Here is a 12,411-nt window from a genome sequence, read left to right as displayed (position 1 = left end):
GTGCTACTGCACTCTGTGAAGGTGGATGACCAGCAAAGCTGTGTATGTGCGCCCCTTAAAGGCGAACTGTCCATTGTCGTGCTTCGAACGCTGCATGCACACAAATGGAAAGCGAGGCGCGACGAATCGCTCCTCCACGATGTTGAACCTCGGAAGATGATGAGGCACCGGGGGGTATACATACCCATGTATTGTTGCAAAACACGGCACGACACCTTTTGCTAATGAATCCCGGCACGTAGAACAGACACGCACCTCACCGCACTCCAACGGGACACACTGCCTCACCGTAGCCAAGGCGATCGTGCGTTGGTCGACGTCCCGCAGTGCAGTAATGGTTGTGAGGTCACTCGAAAACCAAAACCGGTCACGCACAACACAGGCCACACAAAATTGGTTCCCCACGAACTCCCTCTGAAACCTGGCCGTTGCTCTGGTGAAACGTTTTAAGTTTGCGGGATCAGGGCCACATGGACGGCTCGCATTTCTTTCCGCCTGGCGGTCCGGGCGGTAAGCACGCTTACGGGACCGCCATCACGCGAAAGCGGAAGGAAAGGAAAGGAGATAGACGAGCGCTTGGAACGCCTACAAAGAGAGGGCAGTGCGAACGCAGACATGACGGACGCGGGTCAAAGTATAGTATCTGTTCTTAGCTTAATATCTAATACGGGTTGTATTTGGACCGAAGATATCAAGCTTATTTTTGCAAGTGGGCAAAGTGCTTAAAGCTTGCTTCAGCTCTGCCGCGGGTCGGTCCGGTATTGTACTATCTTCGGGATCGGCCCATGTGTGGGGAGAAATTCTCGATCTACACGGCTCAATAGACGCACGCAATTTTTTTACAGAACCTAGCCGTAAACAGCTTCGCTGTAAAAAATGTGGCAGAAACCATTGAAGGTGATTGCCAATGTCAGCGATCACTTCCTTGTGTGAGCTGCCCCGGGCTAGATTTGTATCACGCCCTTTTCTAATCATTCTTGAGGTGCTATTTTCTTGTTTGGGGCAATGGTACTGCGTCGAATACTAAAAACAAAAACAAAACAAAAAAAAAACAAAAAAACTTGTCACCTTGCAAAAATGTTTTGCAGATTATTGCTAATGATTATCATGACCTTATGACCTAATCTCCTTATGATTCTCAATCTACACATATTTATGTGCATTTCAATGTATTACACCTGATTGACCTTTCTGATCAGACTAGAGCGTTTCCGTAAGAAGGCAGTTTCCAAAAAATGTGCCTTCTTGGTGAATATTTTCGCAGCTGAACACTGACGAACACCGTGTCTGACCAGAATACCAGGCGTCTCCCTGTATACTACGGAGCTAACTGTGGTTTCGTGATGTTAAAATATATATGCTACCAAAATTCCTCAACCTGTCAAAATGCCCGAGAAATAAGAGCAAATATTACCAAAAATACCTTTGTAACATTATGTTCCCACACCTGCAAGTTTTTAGCATATAATTAGGCATTTTTCAATCTCATTGTGCCTAATATTTATTTATTTATTAGTCGCACCTTCAGGGTCAGAACAATAGAGAGGGGAGTATGGCATGATATGAAAAACTTTATTCAGGTCCTTCAGGTCGCGCTAGTTCCCTAGCCCACCCGCCGTCGTTGCTTAGTAGTGGCTATGGTGTTGGGCTGCTAAGCACGTGGTCGCGGGGTCGAATCCCGGCCACGGCAGCCACATTTCGATGGGGGCGAAATGCGAAAAAAACCCGTGTACTTAGATTTAGGTTCACGTTAAGGAACCCCACGTGGTCCAAGTTTCCGGAGTCCCTCACTACGGCGTGCCTCACAACCAGATCGCGGTTTTGGCATGTAAAACCTCATAATTTCTTCTTATTATTTTTTTTAGTTTCCTAACTCGAAGCGGGCCGCTCCCACGTCGGGACCGAAAGGCTTAGCCTCTGGGCCGCATCGCGGGCCCGATGGACTACCCATGCCTGTTCGAGTTCGGGGCTACGGAGAGCCGCGTCCCCAACGCTCTTTGGTGTTGTCCTTGTCGCTGCGCAACGCGGAGCACCGCCAGAGCATATGCTCTAAGTCTGCTACGCCACCGCATCGCGGACAAGTGTATAAAGCCAAGGCTTCGGGAAATATTTTGCTTAGTGGCAAATAACAATACGCAGTCAGGAAAAAAAGACCGTTAAAGATATTACAAAAACTAGATACACAACGATCAATTGATGAGGAAAAAAAAGAAAGCTAACAAAGTAAATGCTATCTATACAAGGGCGTTCTAAGAAACCACGATAAAGGCGATCGATTAATACGGCAAAAGAAGCTTCCTTGCAATGTCTGTCCATCAACCGGCCGCGTTTGGCACTTGTGATTCTGTTGTGCATGGGGCGCTAACAATTTAATACATTTTAATATTTAAGGTTACGCACCCCTTGTGTCATCCTGGCACGTCAATTTCGGGGGACTGGCCAAGAACGGGCATATAGGAATATTAGGCACGCGGTGCCGAACTAGTCTGTTCGGGCACATATTCAGTGGCAGATACCCTGTGACCCAAGCCATCTTCTATAGACCGGAGAGGAGCCAGTAGCAATTTGTCTATCCGGACACACACCGGTGACTCATGTTACCTGATCGGCAAGACAGAGAAGGGGAAGGGAAGCAGGAATAGACAAAAAGACAAGTAGGTTAGCCAGTTCTCAGACCGGCTGGCTGCCCTGTGCTGGGGAAAGATGTGTTTTTCGTCAGACAGTGGTCAGCACATACCTAGCGGCCCAAGTTGACTCTCCTCTCATAAAGGGAAAAAAATACGCACACAGACAAGTGGGGGGAAGAGCCAAAAAGAGCTATCGCTTTTAAAACGGCAGCAAACGGCTACAGGCTCACATCACTCCCGGCGTAGTCGAATGCAGTCACAATTGAAGCACTCAACACACTCGGCTGAAACTAATGCAGTCCTAATGCACTGATCTAGTAGCGCACAGTTGGGCGAGCCGATCGACGGGGACTCGCGACCTCCTAGGTGACCGGACACGTGATGCAGGTTCCTCATCTGCCTCGTCTACAACGCCAACACGCTAGAGCTGAGCCACCTCGGCTTGAACGTGTACGGCACGTATTCGACCGCCGTCGCGTTCGAGCTTCCCGTCAACCTGTTCACCATCCTGGCCCTCGACAGGCTGGGGCGGCGGTGGCCCAACGTGGCCTTTATGTTCATCGGGGGCATCATCGCCCTTGTCATGGCCCTGCTCAGAACAGGTAGGTGCACTACTTCTTGACTTCTTGAAGCTGTACGTGCACTTCTTGGAGGCTTCGCTTTAAATTCTCGAAAACGCCTTCACTGCCTTCTGGGTCGATAATCGGCGGGGACGATGTGCCAGTAGCGTCTCAATTCGCTGGCGAGTAATTGTCTTACCAAATCATATTGAGGGGGGGAGGGGCGAAGGAGAAAAAGTGGTTGACTTTCTCTTCGGAGCCGCAGACATCGCACGATGCGCTGTTAGCCATCCCAAGAAACGTTGTATAAGTCTTCGTGAAGGTAACTTCTCACACAGCCGATCGACACAGAAGTGAGGCCTCACGCCGTTGCAGTCTGGGTGAAGGCAGGAGTTGCAGCGAAGACTTTAGTTCGTGTAATCTGGTGCACTTCCATTTGGGGTATTTCACCGTGCAAACGAGAGTGCACGTGCCAGGTGGCGAAGCCGCCTCTCAGTGTCTGTGTCGGATGATCTTCATGTGAAGCTCGAGCAGCGTTGTCTGAGTAACAATTTCCAGTGATCCTGCAAAAGGACTGTAATGATTCTAAATAAATTTCGTGGAATTTTTCTTGACGCCCTCACGATTCAGCACGTCAACTGACCGTGAGCTCTATGCCGAAGAGCCGACTTCATACATTCTAGTGCCGACTTTGAGTAGCAAAACATGGTCCATTCACCGAGTCTCTTTGTAATAATAAAATTAAGTGCACCGCGCAGAGCCGCAAGTTCTGGAGCCGTAGATGTCGCTACATGCGAAGTTTTCAACCGTAGTGTTATTCCTCTTGTCGATAACCACAGCGCCGCCGAAACGTGTTAGTAAGAATGTAGTGAATATACTGGTTTAATTCCACGAAACTTCAGTGTGTGGCAGTTTTTCTGTACGCATGCACGACAGAACAGTTCACTCGCGTGTCACCTCGTTTATCTTACCCTTCTGTCGCTTTTAACGGGCGCAGACTCGTCGGCAGCCACGCTAGTCATGGCTGTGATCACGATCGTCTGTTACGCGGGCGGCTACAATATCACGTACCAGCTGGCCTCCGAGATCTTCCCCACCGAGATACGAGGTCGGGGTGTGCTCATCAAGCGGCTCTTCGGCGACATCGGCAGCTGCCTGGGTGCGGACGTCGCTTACTTGGTGAGACGAGAGGATGATCACGGGTCCCGCAGCGGGCATGCCCGACGCGCTGACTCCTCGCATTTCATGAAATCCGAAGCCCTTGCGCATTGAACATTTGCTTGTGCCAGTCGATGACGCGTTACGACAGGAAAGTAATCTACAGATTTGGTTTGCTCATGCCGGCTGAACCACGATATAGTACTGCGCCAAGTACATGACTGTCATGTCATGTACTCGGATGCCGGACATCGTTTTCTAAGGCTACGGATTGGCAGTCCGAACACGCTTTCCGCCATGAAGCGAGAACTACTTCTGCCTGCACTGTAGCATGCCCAGGAATTTTGGTCATAGCCCCTGCGACCAACTGTCGAACTTCACAACTATGCATCGGCGTAAAAGAATGGGCAGCATATTTTAAAAAAATCACATTTGTAAAGGCCGCCTGAATTTCAGCAACTTTCAGTTTGCAACGTCGAGAACGTATGCCCTTCTAACAACAGGTGCATTTGCGGCACTTATTTGTAGCTTTCCTGCTGCGTTAAAGCAGTGTTTTAATCCTGACCGAACTACTGCTATAACGCAGCAAGTGCGTTACGACTAAGTGCCGAAAATACACAAGTTAATTAAAGGGTGTACCCTGTCAACGTTGGCAACTGAGCGCGGTTGAAACTCGGGCGTTCTTTTAAAAAAAATATTTTTAATGCTGCTCATTAAGTTACGCTGGTACACAGCGGTGAAATTTGACGGATAGCTGAAGTGGCAATGTCCAAAATTCTTCAACATGATTCGGTCACGTCAACTGGATTACCCGAAGACGTAGCTAGACATTATTAGCTCAGTGAATCCCAATGTGAGTTTAGCTAATTAACGATGTTTTACTAGTCATCTTTAATCAATCACTTAAGAGGAAGCTTTAGCCCGGACCCAACTCCGATGCCGCCTATTCAAGTTCACTTAAAACGGAGAAATGTTTTTCTTGGGTAACGTCTAGTCCAATTTTAATGAAACTTGTTGCATTTGAGAGATAAAGTGTAATTACAGTGACTACAGAAAGCGGAGTTTGATCTATGGCCTGAATGTGTATTAAAAATTGTCGAAAATTGGTGAGTTGGAAAGAAAAATAGGAATACGAACTTTACAAGTTCGTAGCTATGCACCAAAAATAGTTATCGCAGTTCTGTAATATGCGTCCGTTAGAGAACCTAAAGTGGACAAAATTGGTGCATTAAATCACAGCTTACGTGGATTTGTTACAATGTTCGTCTGAGTTTTGCAAAAGTCCTATTCACAAAGGAGTAACGTGTTTCTAAAGGGTGTATAACATAAGAATTTTGTACGCGTTAGATATATTATTAAATTCGCTTTGTAGAATTATGATATCGTTTTTCATTGCTGAGCTAGAGAGTTGTAAACTTTGTTAGTGTTCTTTACTGGTATTTTACAATATTTATACAAATATCGAGAGCTAGCTAAGCAAATTATCCCCGTCCAATACTGGCTATATTTTAACCTTTTCTTTTAAACGTAACAAATCTAATCAATTTCGGGGCTGTGATTTCCGAGAATAACGGTGTTTTCTTTCCGATGTATTTAATAAGAGGCACCGAGTTTCCTTTTAAGGGCACATGTCTCAAGTGCAGAACTGAAGATGAACAATAATAAGACTTATCGACTTGGCAAAAATCTTGTGCTTAACAACAGTTTCAAGGGATACGGCCTCAAAATATGTGGCGAAATCCAATGATGATTCAGTCAACCTTGATCAACAGTGTAGGAATCCCTGTGCCGATAAGTTTAATTTATAACATCAATGCATTCCCTCACATATTTTGAGTTCGGGAAAGCCTCGCTAGAAAGCCAATGAGGCTTTCCGTTGAGCCTGATGTCGTACACATCTTTGGCGCTTAGGGACTACATAGATAATGAAGCAGAGACAGCAGTGTATTATAGTTAAATTGAGATAAAAAACAAAAGCTTCCGCAAGGACTCTGCGTTTAGAAGTTTAAAGGAAGTGGGAATCACCACTGGGATGTCGAGAGGACGATATCATCGTACTCGTTAAATGCTCGGGGGGTCGCGTTTCTCGATATCGCTTTCTGTCCTGCGATCCTTCGTGCAGTGCATACGCTTGGCGCATTGCAGGTGGAATATGACCGGTACCTGCCGCTGCTGGTGATGGGCGTGTTGTCGCTGCTGGCTGCGCTGCTGCTCTTCTTCGTGCCGGACACGGTGCACGAGCCGCTGCCGCAGACTATCGAGGACGGCGAGGAGTTCGCAAAGGACCAGGGGCTCTGCTTCTGCCCCGTGCTCGTTACCAGGTTGCCCGACCGGCAGGACTGGGAAAGGCGAGTGCGCAACCATTGAATTGAATTGAATTTTATTTCTCGTTCATTCAAACGAGGGTAGACTGAGACTAAAGGCATAAAGCCTGACAAAGGTATCAGCCCCCACGAACGACAGGTTTGACAGCAGATCACACACATATGCACAATTTTGCGCGTTACAACAGCCTTGGTTGCAGTGAAAATTCATGGTAGCAATGTCCATGGTCATTCGATCCTTCAAATGTATAGTACAATGTACAGCAACGGCTAAGTATAAGTGAGCATTTGAGATTCGAATGGTGTGCAAAAATTTTACAATTATACACAAAATAAATGCGTATAAATCATAAATAAATTATGTATGTATGTATATGTGCGTGTGTGAGCGTGCGTGAGCGTGTGTGTGCGTGCGTGAGCGTGTGTGAGCGTGCGTGAGCGTGTGTGAGCGTGCGTGAGCGTGTGTGTGCGTGTGTGAGCGTGTGTGAGTGTGCGTGCGTGTGCGTGCGTGTGCGTGCGTGTGCGTGCGTGCGTGCGCGCGCGCGTGTGTGTGTGTGTGTGTGTGTGTGTGTGTGTGTGTGTGTGTGTAATAGAGACAGTGCAATCTGAAACGCGGTTGTGGTGATGCCTTCACTAAGGCAGATATCGCAGGCTAGAGGAGGTGAAAAAGGAAAATGGCACATTCAACTGCGACGTAAATAGTATACAAATAAAAAATTTTCTCGGTGATAAGATGTTAGGTTCTGAAACGGTTACCTACTTGTTTAAGTGGAGCCGAATGCAGTTGTATTACGTTGCCTACTTCCAAAAATATTAGACGACGAAGGTTATGTAGTCTCTTCTCCGCCACCACTACCGCATCTACGTGAAAACAATACGTTCAATTTATTAAAGAATCTGTTACGCCGTTAAAGAAGCGGGCCTATTTCAGAGTCTAGGCAACGTGAAGCAGGCATGCGACCTATGCTGGATGTATGGAATATTTAGATTACTCTTGTTATTATTATGTCAAATAGAAGGAAAAGAAGAAACGGGTTATTCAATGTCATTTTGGTTTCCTTGCAGGAGCGACAAGTCAAATGGAGAGCCCGTCAAGGATCAACAAATCGTCACACACTTATAGGAATACAAGATAACAACAATTTGATCGCCAGATACATGCCTGAGTTAAGAAGAGAGGGGACATCTGCTGAAGTTAGCAATAAACTTTTTATTTTACACCAGTGACTTCGCTGTATTCTTTTACAGCGAAGCTGTTAATGCGACTAGAAGCGCTCGAAAACGTTTACAGGCATTCCAGTTTTCATGGCTTTCTGGAAAAAAATATGCTAGAACACTTACGTAGCTTATATTTTTAGGAATCACGAAGAATATTAAGGTCAAGATCCAGGAAAATTTTAAAGCGTCTGTGTTAATTACGAGCTAAATAAAGAAAAATTGACTGCCCTTCCACTACTGTGAAGAGGGGTGCAAGCGAAGCTCGGGATCCGCGGCTCTTCGTTCTCATAACACCTCGGCTTCGCGCTCCCTCACGGCAAGGTCGACACGTCGACGATGAGCCCTTTCTCGAGCGAGTTCTTGTTGTAATTCGAAAAGAAAATGGTGACTGCTACATAACTGATTATATTTTTGCTTCTTCATGAACATTTAAACGGGGTAATGTCAAAACAAGAAACTGGTCACCGGAATGCTCTTAAGCGTAACCAGTTTGTGCAGCAAGCATTCAAAAATATTCAGAAAACACAAACTGCAAGTTTTCTACTAGTGGAAAAAATGAAGAGCAACCGCTAACATAAACAGAAGCGAAATTTCCATCTGCGCGTCAACTAGCATCGATCCGCTCATGAGCGACTGCCAACAAGTAGTTTCAGTTTCTTAGAACACCGCAGAAAAACGCGCCGCTCCAAACCGCGCCTGTGGCTGTTTTGATATGGATAGCGCTCGTTTCGGCAAAAAATGTGTGCTTACCTCTCGTCCGCTGGGAAACGGAAAAAGTTCGCCTTTGTGTTGCTCCCCGAGTTGCCACACCACACAGCCGCACAGCACGCCTTGCGTCCTTTGCCGAGTTTTTCCGGCATTGCCGCAACGTTCGCTGGCACGGAAAGGAAAATTTTAAGTGCACAGCATACGAAAGAACATGCACGTGCATAGAAAGCGGCAGGAGAACACGAACAGCTTGGCAGCCGAAGCGATAAGAATGAAAGCGCCACGCTTTGGCGCTAGAAATGAAGCGACTAAGTAAAGATATAGGATGCCGAAAAAGAAAATAGCCGACATCACATTTTACTTCTACACATAATTGCGTAATTTTATTTTATTACTGTGTAACTTGAAAAGATAAGGCCACACACGCAAAAGTTGATGAATTTTTCTTTGGGGACCAGTATCATGGCGACGCTTGTTGCCAGTACCGAAACTAGATCCACTGTCCACCCACTGCTTGTAGCTCCCGTAGTCGGCGCCCTTCAAGAGACCTTGAGCCAAATGCTGAGCTGTTATCCGGACACTCAAGACGAGAATGGAACGAGAACATCCGGGCAACCAGTCAAAACTTACAAAATGCGGCCTTTGGCCCCCAACTCCTTGTACAGGACCGCCTTACATACTCTAGCTACTGCCCAAACAAGTTATAAAAAAATGTTGCTTCCGAGTTCTTCCTAATATTTGTTCACAATATCACTCAAGCTGTAACTTGTAGTACGCTGAAATTTTTGTTTGCCATTTGGAATAGCGATGTTCAAAAGGCAGATACAGGATACACTTGGCTGTCATATTTTGGCGCTGCGACGGGGTTGCCTGTGCTCTTTTCAAGGCCAGCGGTCCGTGAGTTCCTCGGCGCGTCCGCCGCGCCGCGGATTGCTGTTTGGTCGAGACGAGACTTGTAATGAGGTTGTGTCGGTGAGAGGAAGCTATTGCGTCCATATGGACCAGTACACACTATGGCGTGGTGCAGTGTGGTATGGTGGGGTGTGCCGTTGCGAACACGCACTACACCTATTTTGATATTGTGGTGAGTAGCATCTCCAACCAATATAATTTGCCGGTAGCTTTTTCACGCTTACATCTACTCTCGATTATGGGAGTGCCAGTATTCTTTTTTTTATGTAGACCTCAAAAATTCTCGTGTCAGCCGGTTAGCAGTATTGTCTGTTGGAGAACGTGAGTGTGTGGTAAACTGCGTAAGGACAATCTGGCGACGCCGGCCTTTCTTACTTGCAAACGTGAATCACGCGGTGGCCGGTGATGGATTGTGCGATGAAGAATATCGGCTTTTCCATGGAGGCGTGCCACGTTTGTTGTGATGTGGTAAAGTGCGCGGCGAAAAACAGTGTCGATATCGGCTCATACTTGTGAACGGGAACGGACCACATTTTGTGTAGGTGTATGTGTGTGCGTGGTGTACTACGCGATTAGCAATACATCTCGCTTGCGAGACACTCTGCACGCATGTTGCCTGTGATAAGGCCAATCGTAGTGATCATGCGCTGACAGAACTCCAGGACCCGTAGCTTTTGAACAGGTGAGAATGAATGAGACGCGATTATTTGTGAGCGCATGTATCTCGGTGCCATCTTCGCTGTGTGCAGAAGAGAAAAAAAGAAAAGAAAAACAGGGGGAAAAACTTTCGTTTGGGAATAATCTATCGACTGAAACATATGATTACAAATGAGTTCCTTCCATGTTTCGACCCCTGTCGAAGCTGCGTGTATACATTTGACCACGGGGAATGCACAAAAGGCGAACGACTGAAATTATCGCGTTTTAACGCAGATCTCATGGGTCTCAAGTAAAACTGAACTTTCTTTTTTCTTTATTGTTATACTTACGTTTGCGACCCCAACTTTACGCTGTGATGACGCACATAAATATGCAAAAGTTGGGTCTTATAAAGTTGTGAGCAGCAAAGGGAGGCCGCAGACAATTTGGACGCATCAGGCACAGTGAAGTTACCGTGCAACGGATTATGTATAAATGTACGCTTTTGCTTTGTACATTCACATGACTATCAAATGTAATGAAAATTAAATTATGGTGTTTAACATTACTAAGCTACACAGCGGCTTATGAATCCCACTGGAAGGAAAGGCTCCGTATCAGTTTTGACTACCTGGAGTTTCTTACCGCGCTCCCAAAATGCGCGAACAAGTGTTTTTTGCATTCCTCCCGCGTCTGAACTTAGGCACCGCCACAAGGTACGGCCCCACTGAGCCCACGTAATGGCTATGGCTTATAGTTGGAGACTAAGTTCATCTTGTGTGCCGTATAACTAATACTACGTTGTAACTGTTGCACATATCAGTACATTAACGACAATGCAACATAAATGTTTGTCCCAAGACCAGTCACTTACGCGAACTATCATTTCAGGAGAGGGAAAATGTGCTTCTTCTGTGGTAAAGTCCTGTTTCATGTACACATGAGGCACATTCTTATGACATCACTAGATGCTGACTCAAGGGAACCATGCACTCGGCAACTCCACTATACGTTGTTGTGCCGGAAACCGGGGACGATGATATTTTCTAAGCACATTTGCTAAGTGCTGTCGCTTCAAAAATACGATTGTGGCAGTTGATATACGAGCAGCGCTCTTATGGAGAGAGAGCAAGGTCGTATAGACATTTTTTTTTTTTTGCCAAACAGCGCCCACTTTGAACGTTTGGCAGATGGGAGGGGCACTTGCAATGACGTCACACCATTTGCAAAACAGGGAAATATCTACTCGGGGTACGATACGGTTTTCTAAAACAAACACACAAACACTGTGAGAATTTAGCGCCTGAACTACCCTGCAGAAATGGCCGCACACTCAATCGACACTTCTGGGCCCGTCGCGGCATCTTCGTGGCTATGGCATTGCACCCGTGTACTCAGATTTACGTTGCGTTAAACAATCCCAGGTGGCCAAAATTAAAACGGAGTCTCACGATGCCACTTGCCTTATAATCAGATTGTGGGCTTACCCTGTAAGCCGCTTAATTTAACTGATGTTTAATACTTCTCCCTCGATGTGTTGCACCATGTGAGGGAACGACAGCGCTGACCTTCTCGCAGGGTATGTGAACAATGGCGCACGACAACGCCTCAAGCAAACACGTCTCGCTTCGTGTTCTGTGCACTACGTAGACAAACGCAAGTGCACGTAAGTGACGTCTAACATCAACTCACCGCTCTAGCATTGCACTAAAGGCCAATTTACGCATTCGCCGTATACATGATTGCCTATTATCGCCTATTAACGCAAATATCACAGAAAGCTTCGCTTGCATCGATTACCACAGTGCGTGGGATCCGCGTAATTTTTTTCTTCTTTTATGTTATGTGTTATTAGAGGTCATTAGTATTTAATATGTTTCTGCGGCGTCCTTGGTGAACTAAAAAGAAGGCACCTTGTTTATATTTCTTTAAAACGAAAGGTAGGTTATGGGTTATATGTAGACGAAGTTATTATATATACCGTGTGTGGACAAATGACGACCTTAACAGTAAATTACGGAGCGTTTTAAGTGTGATTTACGAGCAACGCAGAATATACCCTCCTGTCCTGGGGGAACTATAAACGCCATAAAGATCGCATATAGTGAGAATTGGAGGAATATCACGGTCGATGTTATCGCCAGGTAAAATATGTGTGGCTGAGTTACTAATTTTGGAAAAATTCCTTGACACGTGTCCAAAAGCATTATATGCCTGCGAGGTTTCAAGCGGACCAGTCATATAGGAAAAACGTCTTTAAATATA

General features: G+C 46.1%; 1 protein-coding gene and 1 pseudogene across 1 annotated transcript in view; both read left to right on the top strand.

Annotated features, from left to right (window-relative positions):
- LOC126541941 (solute carrier family 22 member 3-like) overlaps positions 1 to 7,896 on the top strand; it is a 55,786-nt gene extending 47,890 nt beyond the window's left edge. Inside the window, exons 7-10 of the mRNA XM_050188912.3 lie at positions 3,015 to 3,229; positions 4,185 to 4,366; positions 6,491 to 6,693; positions 7,735 to 7,896. Of these exons, the coding sequence (XP_050044869.2) occupies positions 3,015 to 3,229; positions 4,185 to 4,366; positions 6,491 to 6,693; positions 7,735 to 7,792 (658 nt within the window). The 3' untranslated portion in view covers positions 7,793 to 7,896. The remainder of the gene's footprint in view (positions 1 to 3,014; positions 3,230 to 4,184; positions 4,367 to 6,490; positions 6,694 to 7,734) is intronic.
- LOC140216253 (U2 spliceosomal RNA) lies at positions 616 to 792 on the top strand (annotated as a pseudogene).
- Positions 7,897 to 12,411: the final 4,515 nt, after the last annotated feature.

This window comes from Dermacentor andersoni, chromosome 2, assembly GCF_023375885.2.
Source record: "Dermacentor andersoni chromosome 2, qqDerAnde1_hic_scaffold, whole genome shotgun sequence".
NCBI lineage: Eukaryota > Metazoa > Arthropoda > Arachnida > Ixodida > Ixodidae > Dermacentor > Dermacentor andersoni.
The sequence above is the reverse complement of the archived record's forward strand: the minus strand, read 5'-3'. Positions and strand labels throughout refer to the sequence as shown.